General features: G+C 60.0%; 1 protein-coding gene across 4 annotated transcripts in view; it reads right to left on the reverse strand.

Moving 5' to 3' along the window:
• GRIK4 (glutamate ionotropic receptor kainate type subunit 4) overlaps nt 1–20701 on the reverse strand; it is a 245804-nt gene that overhangs the window by 66679 nt on the left and 158424 nt on the right. For all 4 annotated transcript variants that reach the window (XM_084868424.1, XM_084868422.1, XM_084868423.1 and 1 more), the window contains 3 exons: nt 12695–12856; nt 5164–5316; nt 4272–4376 (listed from right to left, as the gene is read on the reverse strand). In XM_084868424.1, coding sequence (XP_084724550.1) covers nt 4272–4376; nt 5164–5316; nt 12695–12856 — 420 coding nt within the window. The remainder of the gene's footprint in view (nt 1–4271; nt 4377–5163; nt 5317–12694; nt 12857–20701) is intronic.

Below are 20701 nucleotides of genomic sequence, written 5' to 3' on the forward strand. Positions count from 1 at the left end.
AGTGGGGGGACTGCAGGAGGGGTAGGGGCACTGTAGGAGGGGCAGGGCAGGCATTATTGACTCTAAGACCCGGAATTTAGAAGGAATGAACAGTTTGGGGACTAATTCTAGGAAGCAAGTCCCGTGGTAAAGGGAAATCTAGCGTCAGGTGGGGAGGGGATTGTCTCCCAGTTGTCTCAGTTCTGTGCCCCATGGGGTGGCTCCGTGGTAGTGGGGACCTGAGCTGGGTGTCTGCTTTAGCAGAGAGAAACCCAGAGGCGCAGGGCAGAGGCCAGCAGGCTGTGCTGCACTGGGAACAGGACACACCCTGGCTGCGATTCCTGCTTTTCCCTAAGACCATAAGCTCAAGAGGGTCAGGGCTCATGTCACTTGCATTCCCAGCCCTTGGCACAGAGTAGGCACTCAGCATGCCTGTGCTAAGTCTCAGGAATGGACGGAGAAGTATCAGGTATCAGAAGAGCCAGGGAAACCAGCAAGCAGGACCTCAGGTTGCTTGGCAGGCGGGTGAGGGGCAGACCGTGGCCAGGCCCATGAGATGGGAGGCCCACGGGGGAGGGTGCTCCAGGGGAGGGTGCGGTGTTTCGGGGCAGCGAGGATGGTCCTGCCTGGGCTGGAGCATTAGCCTGGTGGCTCCAGGGCCCCTCCTGCTGGCCTCGGCCCTGCTGCTGGGGCCAGCCTCTGCGAACTCGTTCTCAGGGCTGAGGCCAACTAGCGCTGTGGATGTGGGCCCATTACTTTTCTCTCCACTTCAGCTTCTTTATGGAGAGTCTAGCTTTGCCAGGGTCGACAGGTAACTTTTCAGCACCTCTCCGCACCCTCAGCACAGCACAGCGGGCAGGAGACCCAGCACGTTAGTTTTTCTCAAGGCAGCTTCCAGAGCCCATTTCCTCCTGTCACTGGCAACGGGAGAGGGCGGCCTGCAAACCCAGCCCCGTCATCGTGGGGGTGGGTGGCCCTGTGAGGAGGGCCCCACCTCCCCAAGCAGAGGAAGGCGCTGCCCACGCTCGTGTGGCATACAGCCGGCCGACGAGAAGCCAGACCTGAGTCTGTCTTGGGGATGCCAGGCCCCCTTCCTTCGCCTTCCCTCTCCCAAGAGCCCCGTCAGGGCCGTTAGATGGGTTCAGATCCTCGGAGGAAAGATGTGCTTGGTCAGCGCAGCCCTGACAGGGTCACCTGGGCTGCTCGGAGCTCTGAGCGTTGGACCAAGTTACTAGCAAACAAGGCCTCTGACGCGGGGCTTCTGCTTCCTCACCTCTTTCTACACTATTTCTTCCAGATCAGAAGCGGGGTGCTGACCCAACACTATGCAGGAAATGGGGGCAGGGGCGGGCATGGGATGGAGATGGATTTCACACAGGCAGACGCGGAGGACAGAGCCAGAGAAATGGAAACAGCACTGCTGTCTTTCTCAGCCAACAGGCAGGGGCCTGGCCCAGGTTCAGACGCTCACCCCAGGCCGCCAGCGTCCCCCCCACGGGCTCTACGGAAGCCCCAGGAGCCCCAGGACGGAAAGCCTCCCCAACCATCAAGCGTGGTTTGTAGATGGCAGAGAGCAACCTAAACCCTGGAGGCTGTTTTTAAAATTGTGATCCTCCCTTCATCGGCCACAGCAGGGAACTGGGTGTTTGGCTCAGACTCACCCAGAGTCCCTGAACAGTGCTTTCCAAATAACCAAACCCAGCGCCTACTAGCTGGTAGCCCAGAAGGGAAGACAACACAAAACAAAACAAAATTTTTGTCAAAGAGAGAGGACGCCATGCCCTGGGAGTCAGGGCCCCCCCCCCCCCCCCCCCCCCCCCCCCCCGCCCCCAGGTGACAGCAAAGCCAGAGGCCTGGGTCACAGGCGAGATGTGGCGGCTTAGCTGTGCGGGATGGTGAAGCGGGCCAGGAGTGGGCGACGTGAGAGCAAGCTCTGTGGAGGATGAATGGAGTGATTCCAGTCTGCCCAAGGAAAGGTCCTGGCTAGTCCTTTCCTTGGGCCAAGCTCCTTCCCTCCTGAGTCTCGGTCTCCTCATCTGGGAAATGGGGTTTATGCCTGCAGGGCAGCTCACCAGGGCAGCTGTGCTCTGTGCCAGGGCACAGCGCGGGGCCGGGCGCACACAGATGTTCAAGAGGCACCCTTTCCCTGCGCCTGGGACTCTCCTCCCCCAGCGCCACCTCGGACGGACGGGACTGGCATCCCTCCCACCAGGAGGCAACAAGCAGTGTGGGCAAAGGCGCTGTCCTAGGATGGCTCTCCATAGTGACCAGCTTCACACGCTCACTTCCTCACCGTCTGTTTGCTCCCCTAATGCTAGCACTGGGCTTTATGTTATACTGTGTCTGTCCCCAGAAGAAGGTCCACAAAAGCAGACACTGCCTGTGCTCTGACCTGCCCGGGAGGGACTACAGCAGGAGGCACTCAGTAGCTGCTTACTGAAGGAAGGCTGCCTCTGCTCCAGCCCTCCCCCAGCTGGGACTCAGAGCAAGTCAGCGGCCATTCCCTGCAGGGGAGGCCCCTGTCTGGGAGTGTGCCCCAGGGCACGACGGGTTAATGGCCCCAATTGTCATCTCAGCTTTCCAGCCTGTGTGCTCTCTTGGGAGCAGGGACCCGCCTTCTCATCCCACCTTCACTCCCCATAGCACAGGCCCTGAAAACTGTCAGGAAATGAAGGAGCACATGAGACTCCGCGTGGTGCCAAGCTGCTACCACAGGCCATGTGGATGCCAGAGCCACAGCTCTGTGGCTGCTTACAGCCCACACAGCCTGCCCAGAGCGGCGGGAGGTCACACGGCCCACTGCGCTCCACCTGGGACTCCTCTTTGTGGTTTGTATCTGAGAAGGTGACCTGGCCTCACGGCCCCGTGTCCTCAGGGTCCCCCTGGAAGGAGCTGGATCTGGGGCCCCCAGACCTGGGTGCAGAGGGGCCGGCGTGGGGTGGAGGGCCCGGCGCTGGCGGGCACCTTCGGAGTCACTGTGGGGCCTGACGCCTTGCTCCCTGAGCCCATCGGTCTCTTGGTGGGGAGAGTCTAAAACCTTATCTTTTTACTAAACCGCCAAGGTAACGTGAATGTATGATTGATTTAAATGGTCAAGAACCTGGGCTTTGGCGTTAGAGGCATTTGGGTGCAAAGCTAGTTGATCTTTCTAATTATTCAAGGCCAAGTCAGTCATCGTCCTGTTTCCCTGCTTATGAAGTAGGGGTTCGCACACAGTGCCAGACCGGTGGGGTCCATGAGAAAACAAATGGCACACTTACATGGCCAATGGTAAGACCTCAGTAAATAGAACCTGCTATGACAATGATGAAGGAGAAGATGATAATGACGATGATAATGATGATGATGATGATGAAGAAGAAGAAGAAGGTGATGATGATGATGATGATGATGATGAAAATGAAGAAGATCTGATGATGATGATGACCATGATGAAGATGAACTCTCAGCTTCGCCTGGGAAGCACCCTGCAGTGCTGTGTCCCGTGTTTGGCTGTCCTGACAGCCAGGAAGCTAGCGATTGTCTGCTTCCTGCTTGCTCAGTGCACTGCGCCCTGTGCCTCAGGCTTTCGGAGGCTCGTGAAGGCTAGGCTAAGAAAGGGGCTGATTGTTAGGGTGACAGGAGGTTGGGAAGCCTTCAGAGAGTCACTGGAGTAGTTGTCAGAATCCCCGTTTCTTCTGGTGCAGCAGAGTTGGAGAAAAGGAGAAGTGGACGGAGGAGAATGAAGATAGGGAGCTGGAAGGAGCTACAAAGGACACAACACCTAAGCTGAGGGGAGAAGGTAGGCAGCAGAGAGCGGCGGAGGGGCAGCACTGGCAGGGAGGGAAGGGAGCCTGGCTCTTCAGAAAGGAGCAGACGGGGAGAGCTGGCCACCCATCCCAAAACTAAAGGCAATCCTCAGTGCCCATGGGGTTCCTCTGTGTCTAACCAGCAAGCAACGGGTCTCTAACCCTGATTCAGGGTCAGAGAGAGACTCAGGGAGCAGAATAAGCCAAAACCGTGGACAAGGCTTGGGAATTGCTTCCTTACATGACACCCCCTTGCCTCCCCTCGCCCCAAACAAAGCATGACACCTTCTTGGTATCTCGCTGGGGCTGCCATCCAAGACCCACACTGGCTGAGCCTAGGGGCAGGGAGCCGGGAGCAGTGCAGCTGGGAGCCTGGCCTGAGGGGCACCTGTTGCTCTTGGGGAGAACGGGGAGCAGGAGGCTGCCCTGGGCGCCAGGGAGAAACGGACTGGGACAGAGAGGAGCAACGAGGCATGTGCCGCGTGGTGTCAGAGCCAGGCTTACCTGCTGGAAGCCATTCCTTGTGAACTGTAAGATTTTCAAGGCATAGTTGGACCTCTGGCCTTTGCTGTTGAATTCAATGTGGCCGGTGAGACCTTCCAATTCTACCTGTCCAGAGAGAGAGAGTTACAGCACACAGGCCTGGGGCCACGGCCTCTGCACGCGGCCCACGCATGTGCTGCTTGAGGACGCTACCTGCATGCCCGCAAAGGGGACACAGGCCCACTCTCCTATCTGCCTCTCAGCACAGGCTCCCGAAACTAAATGCGATGGCCCTGGAGCCAATTCAGAACCGGCTGGGACCGGAGGGGAAGGATACTCACCCTTAAGGACCTCACAGCTGCTGCCTAAACCAATGCCACGAGGCCAGCTGAAGTTCAGATCCCCCTGAGCCCCTCCTGCTGGCCCTCGGCTGTTCCTAGGGCAGCTTCTCCACCCCCGACACATGCCTAGCCCCTGCCAGTGAAGTCAGGACCACCTGACTCAGCAACATCCGAGCCATTCTGCCCAGATGTGAGGTCGGCGTCCTGGGCTAGGGACCCACATCCACCTCCAGAGGACACATGGCTGAGAACCGGGGACCGGCACCCAGTTAGAAGTGCTGGCCTGAGGGTCCCTGTCTACAGCAGCAGCGCCCACCCACCTAGAGTGCAGCTTTGCTGGGACCACGTGTGAGCCCCAGGCACGGGGTCCAGCCCAGCCCAGGAGGCTCTCCAGGGCCATCGTCTGTGAACAGACTTGCCATGGATTTGGGGATTTTAGGGATTAGGGAGCACGGGCGGGGATGCCACAGGTCACTGTTGTCTGGGCTAAGCTCGCTGAGGAGACCTGCCAGAGAGGGACATGTCAGGGGCTCTCCCCTGGCCTGCCAGGCATGGTCCCCGAGCCCCCTCACCATGCGCAGGTAGTTCATGAGGCTGGTGCCGTGCTGCCAGATCTGGGCAGAGCCGCAGGACAGAGGCTTCACGCCGATCTCCTGGCTCCGGTTCAGCTCCCGCACAGCGGTCACCACCGTGTAGAGGGCGTCGAACAGCAGGGCCGATGAGAGCTGGGACGGGCAGGAGAGCAGGTGCAGTAGGAGGCGTGGGTGGGAGGGGGAGGAGCGGAGAGGAAGGGCCGGGGTTTGAAGGAAGGGATAAGGAAAGGGGAGAAAAGAGAAAGCCAATTAGAGATAAGAGAAAAGCTGCACTGTGTTGCCTGAGGCCACTTCCTGTGCCAGCACCAGCTCCAGCTCCACCGGGTCCAGCTGCTCCCCCGAGGCAGACGGTGCTGGCAAAGGACTCTCGGGATCGGGCCAGCAAGCTCCGGGGCCCCAATGATTTCAAGGAGACCGTTCTCTCTTTGCTCCAGGGAAGCACCCACGTTTACTGCTCGCAGGAATCCCCCAAAGGCAATGGGGCTGCCTGTCTGCGGGAGAGGAAGGAGCCCAGCCGCTCCCCTCAGATCTGCCCCCTCCACCAGACTCAGGCCAGGGTGGCTCCTTCTGGGAAGACCCCAGGATGCCGCTCACAGCGGTCCGCCCTCCAGCCCGCGGTGCGAACTGACTCGATGGGTCTGTAGGCAACACGTGGCCAGCTGAGTAAGGCCCTGCTCCTGCGGCAGATTAGAGTGAACGGGGCGGGGCTCCGGGAGACAGGGCACACAGAGGTTAACATGAGGCTGAGTCGGGGACCTTCGGAGGGGTCCACAGAAGATAGCGCATCTGGTTGGGGGAGCAAGGAAATGGCTCTTGGAGGAGGTGTGTTGGAACTGAGCGATAAAGGTTCTGGTGGAGGAATGTGGAAGCCGGGAGAGGAGCAGCTAAGGCAGGGGAAGGTGTTCCAGAGATGGAGCGTGTGAGCACAGGCAGAGGCGCAGCCTGCAGAGCCCTGGAGGGCGCAGGCGAGGAAGAAGGCAGGTGCAGAGGTGAGGCAGGGCCTTGCTGTGGAGCCTGGAGACCAGGGCAGAGGTCAGTGCAGTGCTGTCATCTCTGCACTCCCTGCTGCACTGCAAACAGACTCCTAGGGCAGAAACTCATGGGGCCTCTTCTCTACACCCTGCAGAGCACACCCACCATGACCTGGCCTGTGTTGCCTCCAACGTATTTACTGAATCAAATTAAATTTGGAGTGAAATCTGCCCGCGGGGCTCAGCCTCAGCACTACATCACGTTAAGCATAAGTCAGCCTCCCTGGGGGCAGGAAGGCTGAGGGGTGGGGGTGGAAATGGCAGATGAGAAACACAGAAGACACTTGTCCTTGGGGATGGCGTCCAGGAGGCGATGGCACTGGGCTGTACACATGGGTCTCAGACAACAGAAACTGAGGGAGTGTGAGCAACGACGGGGCCAGCCCTGAGAGGGAGTCTGGGGGGGGCAGGGTTGGAGAGGCCTCTGGGAGGAGGGTGTCAGGTGCCCGAAGCCCGGGGACCCTCCTCACTGCAGCGTTGCAGACACAGCTCGCCCTGCTGCTGCCACATCTCCCCACCAGGCCCCGTGGTGGTTGCCATCCCCACTCTGTCTAAACAAGGCTTTCTTGGCGGATGCTCTCTCATTAGCCAGTGACCCGTGTGCGGGGAGGTCCGTGTAAGCCTGCTCCCCATGTTTTCGGAATCTCAAACTTCAGGGCCTGCAAGATTCTCTGAATGCTTCTCCTGAGAACAACTCCAGCTGGGGATGCGGGGCGGGGAGCAGAGGGAGGGACATCCTAGGGCACCTGTCTCCTGTCCACCTTTCTAAAGGGTGCTGCTCGGTGGGGTGGGGGGTATGCGTGGCTTTCCATATAATGTGGAAGGAGCTGTGGGCTCCTTCCACATTATATGCAGTGAGTTCCTATAACCCTTCCTTCCTCCGGAGACCACAGAGCCCTGGCGGATACTGAGAGGCAGTGTATGACCCCTAGCTGACCCCTAGCTGACACTGAGAGGCACCAGCTACATAAATGCTTATTGCTGTGAGACTGGGGACTGGTGTTCAAATAGCATTTCTGTGGCAAAACCTTCCTGATACCATTACTAATGCCTAGCCCCATGGCTGGCACACAGGAGGTTAAGTCAACTCCATCAACGCATAACTGTGCTTTGAAGACAGAACCATATCCCATTTTGTCTTCCTAATGACCCTCTAAGATGGCCAAGCGCAAGCCGCTCAAAATGACAGATGAAGCACCTGAGGTTACGGCGTACACAGCCCCGAGCTCAAGAGCAGGTCCTGCCGCCTCCAAGCCCAGCACCGTGAGCGGCCAGAGTGCCGCCGGGAAAGGCACCGCCCGCAGGCCTCCAGGGCTCTCGCGGGTCCTGAGGTCCTGTGGGCACCACAGAGGGCTGTGACCCTCCGGGGGAGTTGGAAGGGGAGCAGGGACCTTGTGCTGCCCTGGCAGCTGAGGGTGGGTCCATGATGGAGGGGAGGCAGTGATTGTTTCCTCTCCTAAGACAGTGCTCTGAGCCACTCAAGTCCACTGGCGTCCCACTGGGTGATGGCAGCTGGAGGGAGGGAAGGCCAGGACGTGGGTGAGGACTTCCTCCAAATCCTACCCAAGGAGTCTCAGCTTCCAGGTCAGAACGCCGCATCAGGTGCAGCGAGGCCTTCCCCGGGCTCGGCCCTATACCCTAACTCCCCCCCCCCCCCCCATTCTCCCCATCAAGGTGCCTGCCCTGCATGGGCGCAGCTGCCCTCCTTCCTGTGCCTTCCACCGCCACAACCCCACTGGCAGAGCGGCCGGAAGGTCACCTTGTCCTCGGCCCGTCCACTGCCTGGTCACCATCCTGGCCAACTGCCATCAGGTGCCCTGTGCCCAGGTCCAGCATCGTCCTGGCCTCTGACACGTGTTCTCAGAGCCAGGGCCACTTCTACTTTAAAGCCCGGAGGCGGACGTCACTCAGGAAGGCACCGCGTTCTACTCATGACTCGTTCCCATTTCTTCACATCCTTAAGTCAGGAGCCAGCCTCCCCCACACCCTGTCCCTCACCTGTCACTCCCCTGGCCGCTGTCTCTGGCCAGGCTGCAGCGCTGTGCAGAGGAGGGCAGCTGGAACAGCCAGAGACAGTAGTCAGCGCGGTGACCGTGAACCGCCTGGCCTGGGCTCCGAGCCTACCTCCTTCGCACAGAGCCGTGGCCTGGCTCTGCCTTGGCCTTTCTGGCCACGGCCACCAGCTCAGAGTAGACCCGCAGCAGCTCTTCAGAAAGTGGTTCTGACATCACAGAAGCCTGTGGGGCGTGATGATCCCCCGGAAGGACAGGTCCAGAAAGCCCCCTGTCATCTCTGGAGAGCGTGTCTGCAAACAGACACAGCGCGCATGCCCTGTCCCACAGAGGCCATCACGCCCACGGGGACAACAGGAGGGAGTGGAGTGCGTGTGAGGAGGACACGGGGGGAGGAAGAGGTAGGGGGGAGTGCCTCCACGAGGCAGGGGCAGGTGTGCGAGGAGCATGGGGCCCAGAGTCAGACCCCAGAACCCAGTTTTACCTGCAAAAGGCCCAGCATCTGCCCTTGAAGAAGACCCCACATGCCCATTCCCCTCTGGCCTGCGCTCTCCATGGAGTGAGGGACACACCAGCTATGGGGTTTCCAATGGTAATGTCCTTGGGTTAACCCAGGCAGTTCCCAGCAAGTCCCCTCAGGAGTGCGGCCAGGAGGCTCCCCCACTCTGTCCCTCCCCTCCCCTCCCCCACAGCACTGTCCCTCCCCTCCAGTCCCCCACAGCACTGTCCCTCCCCTCCCCTCCCCTCCCCCACAGCACTGTCCCTCCCCTCCCCTCTCCTCCCCCACAGCACTGTCCCTCCCCTCCCCTCCACCACAGCACTGTCCCTCCCCTCCCCTCCCCCACAGCACTGCCCCTCCCCTCCCCTCTCCTCCCCCACAGCACTGCCCCTCCCCTCCCCTCCCCTCCCCCACAGCACTGTCCCTCCCCTCCCCTCCCCTCCCCCACAGCACTGTCCCTCCCCTCCCCTCTCCTCCCCCACAGCACTGCCCCTCCCCTCCCCTCTCCTCCCCCACAGCACTGTCCCTCCCCTCCCCTCCCCCACAGCACTGTCCCTCCCCTCCCCTCCCCTCCCCCACAGCACTGTCCCTCCCCTCCCCTCACCTCCCCCACAGCACTGTCCCTCCCCTCCCCTCTCCTCCCCCACAGCACTGTCCCTCCCCTCCCCTCCCCTCCCCCACAGCACTGTCCCTCCCCTCCCCTCCCCCACAGCACTGTCCCTCCCCTCCCCTCCCCCACAGCACTGTCCCTCCCCTCCCCTCTCCTCCCCCACAGCACTGTCCCTCCCCTCCCCTCCCCCACAGCACTGTCCCTCCCCTCCCCTCCCCCACAGCACTGTCCCTCCCCTCTCCTCCCCCACAGCACTGTCCCTCCCCTCCCCTCCCCCACAGCACTGTCCCTCCCCTCCCCTCCCCTCCCCCACAGCACTGTCCCTCCCCTCCCCTCCCCTCCCCCACAGCACTGTCCCTCCCCTCCCCTCCCCTCCCCCACAGCACTGTCCCTCCCCTCCCCTCCCCTCCCCCACAGCACTGTCCCTCCCCTCCCCTCCCCCACAGCACTGTCCCTCCCCTCCCCTCCCCTCCCCCACAGCACTGTCCCTCCCCTCCCCTCTCCTCCCCCACAGCACTGTCCCTCCCCTCCCCTCCCCTCCCCCACAGCACTGTCCCTCCCCTCCCCTCTCCTCCCCCACAGCACTGTCCCTCCCCTCCCCTCCCCCACAGCACTGTCCCTCCCCTCCCCTCCCCTCCCCCACAGCACTGTCCCTCCCCTCCCCTCCCCTCCCCCACAGCACTGTCCCTCCCCTCTCCTCCCCCACAGCACTGTCCCTCCCCTCCCCTCCCCCACAGCACTGTCCCTCCCCTCCCCTCCCCTCCCCCACAGCACTGTCCCTCCCCTCTCCTCCCCCACAGCACTGTCCCTCCCCTCCCCTCCCCTCCCCCACAGCACTGTCCCTCCCCTCCCCTCTCCTCCCCCACAGCACTGTCCCTCCCCTCCCCTCCCCTCCCCCACAGCACTGTCCCTCCCCTCCCCTCTCCTCCCCCACAGCACTGTCCCTCCCCTCCCCTCCCCTCCCCCACAGCACTGTCCCTCCCCTCCCCTCCCCTCCCCCACAGCACTGTCCCTCCCCTCCCCTCCCCTCCCCCACAGCACTGTCCCTCCCCTCCCCTCCCCCACAGCACTGTCCCTCCCCTCCCCTCCCCTCCCCCACAGCACTGTCCCTCCCCTCCCCTCTCCTCCCCCACAGCACTGTCCCTCCCCTCCCCTCCCCTCCCCCACAGCACTGTCCCTCCCCTCCCCTCCCCTCCCCCACAGCACTGTCCCTCCCCTCCCCTCCCCTCCCCCACAGCACTGTCCCTCCCCTCCCCTCCCCCACAGCACTGTCCCTCCCCTCCCCTCCCCTCCCCCACAGCACTGTCCCTCCCCTCCCCTCCCCTCCCCCACAGCACTGTCCCTCCCCTCTCCTCCCCCACAGCACTGTCCCTCCCCTCCCCTCCCCTCCCCCACAGCACTGTCCCTCCCCTCCCCTCCCCTCCCCAACAGCACTGTCCCTCCCCTCCCCTCTCCTCCCCCACAGCACTGTCCCTCCCCTCCCCTCCCCCACAGCACTGTCCCTCCCCTCCCCTCCCCTCCCCCACAGCACTGTCCCCTCCCCTCCCCTCCCCTCCCCCACAGCACTGTCCCTCCCCTCCCCTCTCCTCCCCCACAGCACTGTCCCTCCCCTCTCCTCCCCTCCCCCACAGCACTGTCCCTCCCCTCTCCTCCCCCACAGCACTGTCCCTCCCCTCCCCTCCCCCACAGCACTGTCCCTCCCCTCCCCTCCCCTCCCCCACAGCACTGTCCCTCCCCTCCCCTCCCCTCCCCCACAGCACTGTCCCTCCCCTCTCCTCCCCTCCCCCACAGCACTGTCCCTCCCCTCCCCTCCCCTCCCCCACAGCACTGTCCCTCCCCTCCCCTCCCCTCCCCCACAGCACTGTCCCTCCCCTCCCCTCTCCTCCCCCACAGCACTGTCCCTCCCCTCCCCTCCCCTCCCCCACAGCACTGTCCCTCCCCTCCCCTCCCCCACAGCACTGTCCCTCCCCTCTCCTCCCCCACAGCACTGTCCCTCCCCTCCCCTCCCCCACAGCACTGTCCCTCCCCTCCCCTCCCCCACAGCACTGTCCCTCCCCTCCCCTCCCCTCCCCCACAGCACTGTCCCTCCCCTCCCCTCTCCTCCCTCTCAGCACTCTGCCCCTCCCCTCCCCTCTCCTCCCCCACAGCACTCTGCCCCTCCCCTCCCCTCTCCTCCTCCACAGCACTCTGCCCCTCCCCTCCCCTCCCCTCCCCCACAGCACTGTCCCTCCCCTCCCCTCCCCTCCCCCACAGCACTGTCCCTCCCCTCCCCTCTCCTCCCCCACAGCACTCTGCCCCTCCCCTCCCCTCTCCTCCCCCACAGCACTGTCCCTCCCCTCCCCTCTCCTCCCCCACAGCACTCTGCCCCTCCCCTCCCCTCTCCTCCTCCACAGCACTCTGCCCCTCCCCTCCCCTCCCCTCCCCCACAGCACTGTCCCTCCCCTCCCCTCCCCTCCCCCACAGCACTGTCCCTCCCCTCCCCTCTCCTCCCCCACAGCACTCTGCCCCTCCCCTCCCCTCTCCTCCCCCACAGCACTCTGCCCCTCCCCTCCCCTCTCCTCCTCCACAGCACTCTGCCCCTCCCCTCCCCTCCCCTCCCCCACAGCACTCTGTCCCTCCCCTCCCCTCTCCTCCACCACAGCACTGTCCCTCCCCTCCCCTCTCCTCCCCCACAGCACTCTGCCCCTCCCCTCCCCTCTCCTCCCCCACAGCACTCTGCCCCTCCCCTCCCCTCTCCTCCTCCACAGCACTCTGCCCCTCCCCTCCCCTCCCCTCCCCCACAGCACTCTGTCCCTCCCCTCCCCTCTCCTCCACCACAGCACTGTCCCTCCCCTCTCCTCCCCCACAGCACTGTCCCTCCCCTCTCCTCCCCCACAGCACTCTGTCCCTCCCCTCCCCTCTCCTCCCCCACAGCACTCTGCCCCTCCCCTCCCCTCTCCTCCTCCACAGCACTCTGTCCCTCCCCTCCCCTCTCCTCCCCCCACAGCACTCTGTCCCTCCCCTCCCCTCTCCTCCCTCTCAGCACTCTGTCCCTCCCCTCCCCTCTCCTCCCCAACAGCACTCTGTCCCTCCCCTCCCCTCTCCTCCACCACAGCACTGTCCCTCCCCTCCCCTCTCCTCCCCCACAGCACTGTCCCTCCCCTCCCCTCTCCTCCCTCTCAGCACTCTGCCCCTCCCCTCCCCTCTCCTCCACAGCACTCTGTCCCTCCTCTCCCCTCCTCTCACCCACAGCGTGCTGGTGGGCACTCTTTCCCGGGACCACCTCCCAGCTGGGCCTGGAGAAGGTGCCCCAGGAGGGTGGGTGTCCTGGCTGCCCTCAGAGGGAGCCCGGCACCGGAGGGGCTCAGGTGGCACTCACCGCTGGCCCCCGGAAGGGCACGTGGTCACAGTTCTCCTGCCAGGACTGGTTGAGGCTCTGGGCAAACTCTCGGAAGAAAGCGTGGGACTGGTTGAAAATGGAAAATCCCAGGATGTTGACGCGATCGTCCACGAGGCCGTCCATGCTCTGCAGTGAGAACTCCTGGAAGACCAGTCAGACAGCAGAGTCAGGATGGGGAAGGGCGGCCTGCAGGCATCACCCTGTCCCCTGTGATGCCCATGCACACGCCTTCCTCTGGGCAGGAACCCCAGCCCGGGCTGAGCTGTCCTGAGAGCAGCGCCGCTGGGAGGAAAGGAAAGGACAGCAGGTCCCTAGAGGGTGGTGGGTTCTGGAGGAGCGGAAGGACCAGTGCCTGGTGGCGGCAGGACGGTCACAGGAGGTGCCCCCGGGCTGTGGGGACAGAGTGCAGGCATTTGCTGGGCCGGCAACCACCACCTGGGCAGAGGCCCCGGCTGCAGGCTCGGCGGGAGGAAGCACGGCTCTTCCACGTGCCCGGGTAGGGCAGCACCTCAGAGCGTGGCCCACGCACTGCCGCCAGGCCCACTGCGCCTGTAACAGGGGCGATGCCTCTGGTGCCGCCCTAGTGCCCCCGGGTCCCCAGGCGTGAGGCACCCCGAAGTTTGGGTTCACTGGGTTAGCACACAGAGTGCACGGGGTAGGCTGGCAGGGTCTAGGAGGCGCTGGCACTCTCTCCTGTGCAGATGGGGCAGAGGGGACGGTCCAGAGAGGGGACACAGTCAAGCTTGTTTTGGAGACTCTTGGCCTGAAGGCCGAGGATGGCTCCTTGATCACGTGACTTTCATTCCTACAGCACCTGGTGCCCATGTGCCAGGCGGAGGCTGGTCCGAGGGGCATGCAGGCTCAGGAGACAGTGCCCGAGGAGTGCGGGCCGGGCAGCGCCATGCGGGGCAGGTGGCTGTCCCTCTGGCAGGCAGCCAGAGCTCCCCATCGGGGCAGTGACATTCAGAAGCTCTGGGGATGTTCCGGACCATGTCCTCACCAGGCCCCTGGCCCCGGCCCAGGCTCATCTCCTCAAATGCAAACCCCAAGCCTGGTCCCACAGAAGCCAGTCGTGCCCCAGGGAGAGCAGCCTCCTCATGGCTGAGCTCAGAGCCCTGGGTCCCTGTCCCCTGGGCCCCTGTCCCCTGGGCCCCCACACCCCTGGGCCCCTGTCCCCTGGGCCCCTGCACCCCTGGGCTTTACACCCCTGGGCCCCTGTCCCCTGGGCCCCTGTTCCCTGGGCCCCGCACCCCTGGGCCCCGCACCCCTGGGCCCCGCACCCCTGGGTCCCCACACCCTGGGCCCCTGTCCCCTGGGCTTCACACCCCTGAGCCCCTATCCCCTGGGCCTCGCACCCCTGGGCCCCTGGCCCCTGCACCCCTGGGCCCCGCACCCCTGGGCCCCACACCCCGGGCCCTCCAGGAGGCCCGGAGGCAGGGTGTGGGTGATCAGCTTTCGCGCAGGAAGTCCCCTCCTCACATACTCGTTGTGAGCGCCTCACACACAGCCTGCTGCCAGCGGGCACACAGAGGGCACAGACCCCGACAGTCCACCGCCATGCAACCCGACGGGCAGAGGTGGCTCCTGGGGCTGGCTCCGGTGCTCCTCCAGGAAGCACTGCTCTCCTCAGTGGCATCTCCCTGAGACTGAGCTCCCTGGCCCCTGCCCACCTCTGCACCCCCTTCGGGTCTGTACCAGCCACTGCCAGCCCAGGCTGCGCGGACCCCCTGAGCCGGTCTAACTGCTCCCTGCAGCTTGCAGACTGCACATCCGGTTGGGAGAAGCCATAAGATCCCTATGGAGTCGCCAGCCCCTGACGCTCTCTGCTGCTTGATGATTCATTGTGTGTGGGTCCCCCACATTCCTGTGAGGGAAGTGGACCATGCCAGAGAAGAGTCTGACGCCTAAGCTGGTATTCTGTCCTAACACGGCAACTGCCTGTGGGCTGGGGTGGTCAGCCAGCAGAGGTAGATGGCTAAGGAGAAGGATGCATCTCAAGGGAGAGGCAGTGGGGGCACCAGCCAGGCGGCTGAGGGTACCCAGGGTCCCTACTGATAAGGCTGGTGGGGACCAGAGTGGTGTCCCCTCTCCCCTGCCTCCTTCCTGTGGGCAGCTGGCGCCTCTCCTCTATCCTCTCCCACACGCAGAGCCTGACAGTCTCAGAGCCCACAGCCACACAGTGGCGGCTGGGCATACAGTAGGTGAGATCCAGGCTCCTCACCACCGCGTTAGAGGCTCGGGGCAGCCTCTAATTCTCTAGGCGTCAGGCCTGCTATGCACAGTGGGAACAAAAACGATGGCAGCCTCAGAGGCTGTCTCCGGGACCAGATGAGCTGCACATGCAGCTCAGCATCGTATCTGCACAGGGACGAGCTCAGCCTGTGATCCCTGATCTGCTCTGTGTGACTTGGGAGTCCCGCCCTCTGTGTTATCCATCCCTGCTGCCGGTGTGGCGCAGTGGATAGAGTGTCAGCCTGCAGACTGAAAGGTCCCTGGTTCAATTCTGGTCAGGGCACATGCCCAGGGTGCAGGCTTGATCCCCAGTAGGGGGCGTGCAGGAGGCAGGAGGCAGACAATCAATAGTTCTCTCTCATCATTGAAGTTTCAGTCTCTCTCCCCTTCCTCTCTGAAATCAATAAAGATATATATATATATATATATATATATATATATATATATATATATATATATATTTAAAGAAGGCATTTCCTTCTAATGTACAATATGTTGAGTAAGAATGAATGTTAACTGCAGACTCCTAGGACAGCCCTTTCAGAAGTCAGCCCGTCTGTCTTCTGGCCTTTTCATTCTAACTTTCTTACCCCTCAAAGTCTCCTTAAGATGAAAAGATCCAGAATCTTCCTTGATGCCTCATCCCATCTGTATCACTCACGGGGGAGCTTGCAGAGGACCACCAAGGCAGCAGTGCGTCTTACCACAGTGTGTCAGACTGCGGGGTCTCTGCCCCAGCCCCTCAGTGAGGAAACGCTGCTTTAAGTCTAAGCACAGCCTTGCTAGGTGAGGCTGAGCACTGGCTCCTGAACAAACATGGGAACAGCCCAGCTTCTACATGATAACACCTTCCCAGCCAGTGCTTCCCAAGGTTTGTTCCCCAGGGCACTAGTTTTTCCAGGAGCCATTATAGAAATTTTATAAAAATAAAGTTTCATGTTTCAATAAAATTAAAAAGCATTGCATGAGATATCTGATTCTTCAAGATTCACAACACTTATCCGCACATAGTGCTTTACAGATGTGCAACATGGTTCTGTGGCTGGATTCTGGTTCACCCAGCTCTTCCCACCACCCTGCCCTTCCATCACACCTGCCTTCCCATCAATCACACTGCTATTTCCATCACACACACCCTTCCATCACACCCTTCCCATCTCACCTCCCTTTCCTTCACACCACCCTTCCATCATACCTCCCTTCCCCTCACACTGCCCTTCCTTCACACCACATTTCCATCACACTGTCCTTCCCATCCATCACACTGCCCTTCCCATCACACCACCTTTCCATCACACTGCCCTTCCATCACACCACCCTTCCCATCACACCACCCTTCCATCACACCTCCCTTCCTTTCACACTGCCCTTCCATCACACCACCCTTCCATCACACTGCCCTTCCATCACATCCTTCCCATCACACCACCCTTCCATCACACCTCCCTTCCCTTCATACTTCCTTTCCCTTCACACCGCACTTCCATCACACCACCCTTCCATCACACTGGCCATGGAGCCTTCCCAAACCATGGCTGCCTCCCAGTTTCTTTCAGACAGGCATTGGGAAATGCTGCTCCAAACACAGTGAACCATGCATTATACACCCAAGTTCAGGTGATAGAGATTTTCATAAAACTCGCACATTTCAGGACTGGCAGGGATTAAAGTCCCTGTGTTCTGCCCACCACAAGCTCTCACGCAGAATGCACAGCTTGCTCAGGCCCTGGTTCCCAGTGACAGCCCTGGCTGCTGCCCCTGTACTGAGGGGCAGAGAGGACTGGGAGCACTGGGCTGAAGCAGGTGCTCATGCATCTCGATGGTCTCCTATGACTGTGCTGAAAGGGAAGTCCTAAGGTCCCTGCCCAAGGACTGGACGCCATGGTGGCAGCACCAGAGAGGGAGCAGAGGGTGAGGAATAGAGAAAGGCTACTGGTGAGACTGGGGGTGCGCAGCGCAGAGAGAGGAAGCAAAACACTGGACCCCGTGGCTGTGACTGTCTTCACTCTGTGCCTCCGGGACTAAATAATGAGCTATTAGCTGTGAGCGAGCTCAGGGTCAAGCTGACCTGAGAGGGTGGATACTATGCTCCCCTTGCCGAGGCCCTGCACTCTGTCAGGCTTGGCCTCCTCTCCAGCCACCGGGTGTAAACCTCTGTCCAGACCAGCTCGTTAGCCTCAGGCCTGTGGCGACCAGTGCACCACCAATCTCACCAGGCGCAGCCTGCTGCTGAGGAAGATGAGTGGAGCTGTCCATCAGCAGTCTCGCCTGCCCCATCTCTGTAGCAGGACCAATGATGGGCTCCTGCAGGCTGGCAGCTCAACTATCCAACATGTTCAAGGTCACTCAGGAGGTATGAGGAGGGCAGGATCAGGATCAAGGATACTGGGCTCTCAGATGGCTTCCCACAGCAGGAGGAGATTCACGTAACAGGAAGGTTTTCAGATTTTGGCCATTTTTGCCTCATTCATGTTACAAGTCCACAAAGCACCAGCTCAAGGACACTGGTTGTGGGTTATGCACAGGGAACGTGACGCTGAGTGGCTGGTCCCTGCTCACAGGCACTCATTCCTAGAGGCCAGCAGGAGCACATTCCCCAAAGTGATCAGGGCAAGAGCCTGGAAGGCAGGCAGGGGCGGTCCCTTCTGCTGAGATTTCTGTTGATTTTCCTAAACTGAGAGCTGATGGTGGAGCTGAGGTCTGAGAGATGCTGTCCTCAGTCACTGCCATCTTGGCACACATCCGGGCTCTGAGGTGGGCTGGACCTGGGTCACAGGACAGTGCTCAGGGCAAGGGGGAGGGAGAGTCAGGGAGCTGCCCTGCTGAGGCGCCCTGGACAGTGAAAGGCACTGGGAGGACAGGCAGCCCAGACAACAGTGACAGGCCATGAAGAGGGAAGCCACGCACTTCACCTCCCACCATTTGTCACCTTGTCATCCAACCATGAAGCCAACAGTGTTTAGAGTCTATGGAGCCTCTTGACTTGCCTCAGAGGAGGAAGGATGTGACCCAACTGCCTTGAGCCTTTCCATGCCAACCACAATGCTGAAAACGCCTGGACAGCTCGGTCTTCTCTGCCCGGAACCTTCCATAGTGGCTCTGGCTCCCCCTCCTTGTCACACCCCTGGCTCTGCCAGTGCAGGCACCCTGCTCTTCCTCAGGCCCGTGACGCACCTCTGCCTACAAGCCACACTCCCATTCTCATTCCTAACCAGCTTCCTCACCCAAGGTATTTTTCCTATTGATTTCTAGAGGGAGTGAAAGAGGAGGGGGAGAGAGACACTGACATAAGAGAGACACGTCGATTGGTTGCCTCCCGCATGTGCCCTTACTGGGGTGGGGAAACTGCAACCACAGTAGGTGCCCTTGACCAGAATGGAACCTACTGACCAGCTTTTAATACGAGATTCAAAGAAAGCTATTCAATATATCTGTAACCCTTTCTTTAAGCACCTTTCCCCCCCGTACCCTCCCTGGACTTAAGGCCTCCTCTGGGCATCAGCATCTCCCATTTGCAGACTAAGAGCTCTTTAAGCCACATCCCAATGTTGCTTGCATTCTCCAGCACACAAGTAGGCATTTAATAAATGTTTGCTGAATAAGTATAGTTCATCTTAACATTTGCTTAATCATGTCTGACTAATCATAATCCTATAACCTGGGCCACAGACTTCCCGCTGTCAGCCAAATGCAAAGACAAAGACTCATTCTTCTGTGGATGCCCCCTGGATCTCCTTCCAAAGATCCCTGACCTTTTTCCTGGGCACACCCCTCCTCTGGTGGCCAAGGCCAGAGAGCAACCCAGGAGGCACAGCAATAGGAGAGAGCGCAGTTTTGGAGCAAAGTGTCTCTTTCAGGTGCTGTGGTACCATGTGTGTCACTGTCAGACCTCCCCACAACTCAAGGCTGCATGTGGTGGATAGTGCCCTGGGAGCTCAGGCATATGGGGAACATTCATCCCATTACTCTTTCCTAGCTGCACTGAAAACATATTTATTCACCAAAGTGTACTGTGCTGTGCAGCGTGGTTCTAAAAGGCTCAATAAAAGTGAAATATGTGGGTTGTCTTAGTAATTTTACAATAAACTACACTTCAGAATCAACTGCCCCAGCACTTAGAAAGTTCTCTAACTGATGGGTTATAGCTCTTGGCCACTCTGCAGGTGTGTGTGTGTATGTGTGTGTGTGTGTGTGTGTGTGTGTGTGTGTGTGTGTGTAGGAATGCATGTATGTGTAGGGGTATATGTGTATAAATGCATGTATGTGTAGGGGTGTGTGGGGAGGGGGCTTTCAGTCAATGACTACAAGATAATGAAGAGGCTCAAGCACCCTGGGAAGTAGAGTTCCAACTGAGTGAGAAGCCAATTTTGAGGTGTCCCCGATAGCTTCAGAGTTTCAGAAAGCTAGAGACAGCCAGCAAATCAGAAAACGGAGGTCTAAGGATGGAAATATTCAACATGAAGTGGGCAAAAAGGGATGGAAGATAAATAATGTTGACTAGGAGAGTCAAGATGGTGGCCTAGGTAAATACCTAAGCTGCCGCCTCGCACAACAATTTCAAAACAACAACTAAAAGACAGAACCAACATCATCCAAAACCAGAGGAAAGTTGTGTGGAAAAATCTACAACTAGAAAGAAGGAAAGAGGCTCAAGGATCAGGGGAACCGCAAAATGCTGAGGTAGGGAGACATGTGCACAGAGAGGAAGGGCAGATGAGTGCTTGGCTGGCAGGAGGGAAAGGAAGCCCCCGACTGCACTGAACCCCAATTATGACTGCACTGAACCCCAACCCCAGCCAAAACCCGGTGGATCCAAGCTCATAGGGGTGGAATCTGGACTGTAGAGAAAGGCACCCAGAGACTCAGAGACTGGGAGACTCAGGGGAGCCAGGAGCCGCAGCAGGCAGTGTCTAGACGCACCCATGTGTGAGTGAGTGTGCACAGAGAGGTCTGACTGTGGAGCTTGCCATAGCCACTCCATAGCAGAAGGAGTCGGAAACTTCTGATTGCACTGAGATTAAAAATGTTATATAGAGATCCAACCCAATTCCAGGCAAGCCCCTGGGGCACCCACGCTCTTGCAGGGGGAATTTGGACTGTCAGGTGGAAACTCAGGGGAGTCTTGAAAGGCAGAGGTCTGAAGCGCCCTCACAAGGGCAGGGCTGACAGGAAGCCAAGACTATCGGCTCAGCCCTGAGACTCCACCCCATCCATCTGAGCACAGAGGCTTTTGCAGTTTTGCAAGTCTGATCCTATAAGACTGTCTCCAATATAGAAGGTATCCCAGCATAGACACAGCTGATACATCCAATTGGCCTGGAGGTCAATTCTTCCCAGTGATACTAAAAACAATCAAGACTTAACTACAATAAGGCTGTACACACAGTCCACAAAGGGGAGCATCAAGAGTGTCTACCTCAGGTAACTGGGGAGACTGACTCACTGGGCTATATAGGACAGCAAACACAAAGCTACCCTACCAACTCAGGGGAGCAGTGAAAATGCTGAGACAAGGAAACAGATCTCAAACGAAAGAAATGTAGGAGAACAAAAGACTGGATATAGAGTTCAAAACCACAGTTATAAGGTTTTTCAAGAATTTCCTAGTAAAGGCAGATAATTTTTTTTTTTTTTAAACTTCTCCCATCAGAGTTTATTCCCTGACATTCCCAGTACAGAAATTCTAGGAATTAAGGCAAGAAGACAATGCCATTCTTAAGATCCTGGACCATGCAGGTTTTTCAGAGAAGTAAT

This window comes from Pipistrellus hanaki, assembly GCF_964339955.1.
Source record: "Pipistrellus hanaki genome assembly, chromosome: 19".
Taxonomy (NCBI): domain Eukaryota; kingdom Metazoa; phylum Chordata; class Mammalia; order Chiroptera; family Vespertilionidae; genus Pipistrellus; species Pipistrellus hanaki.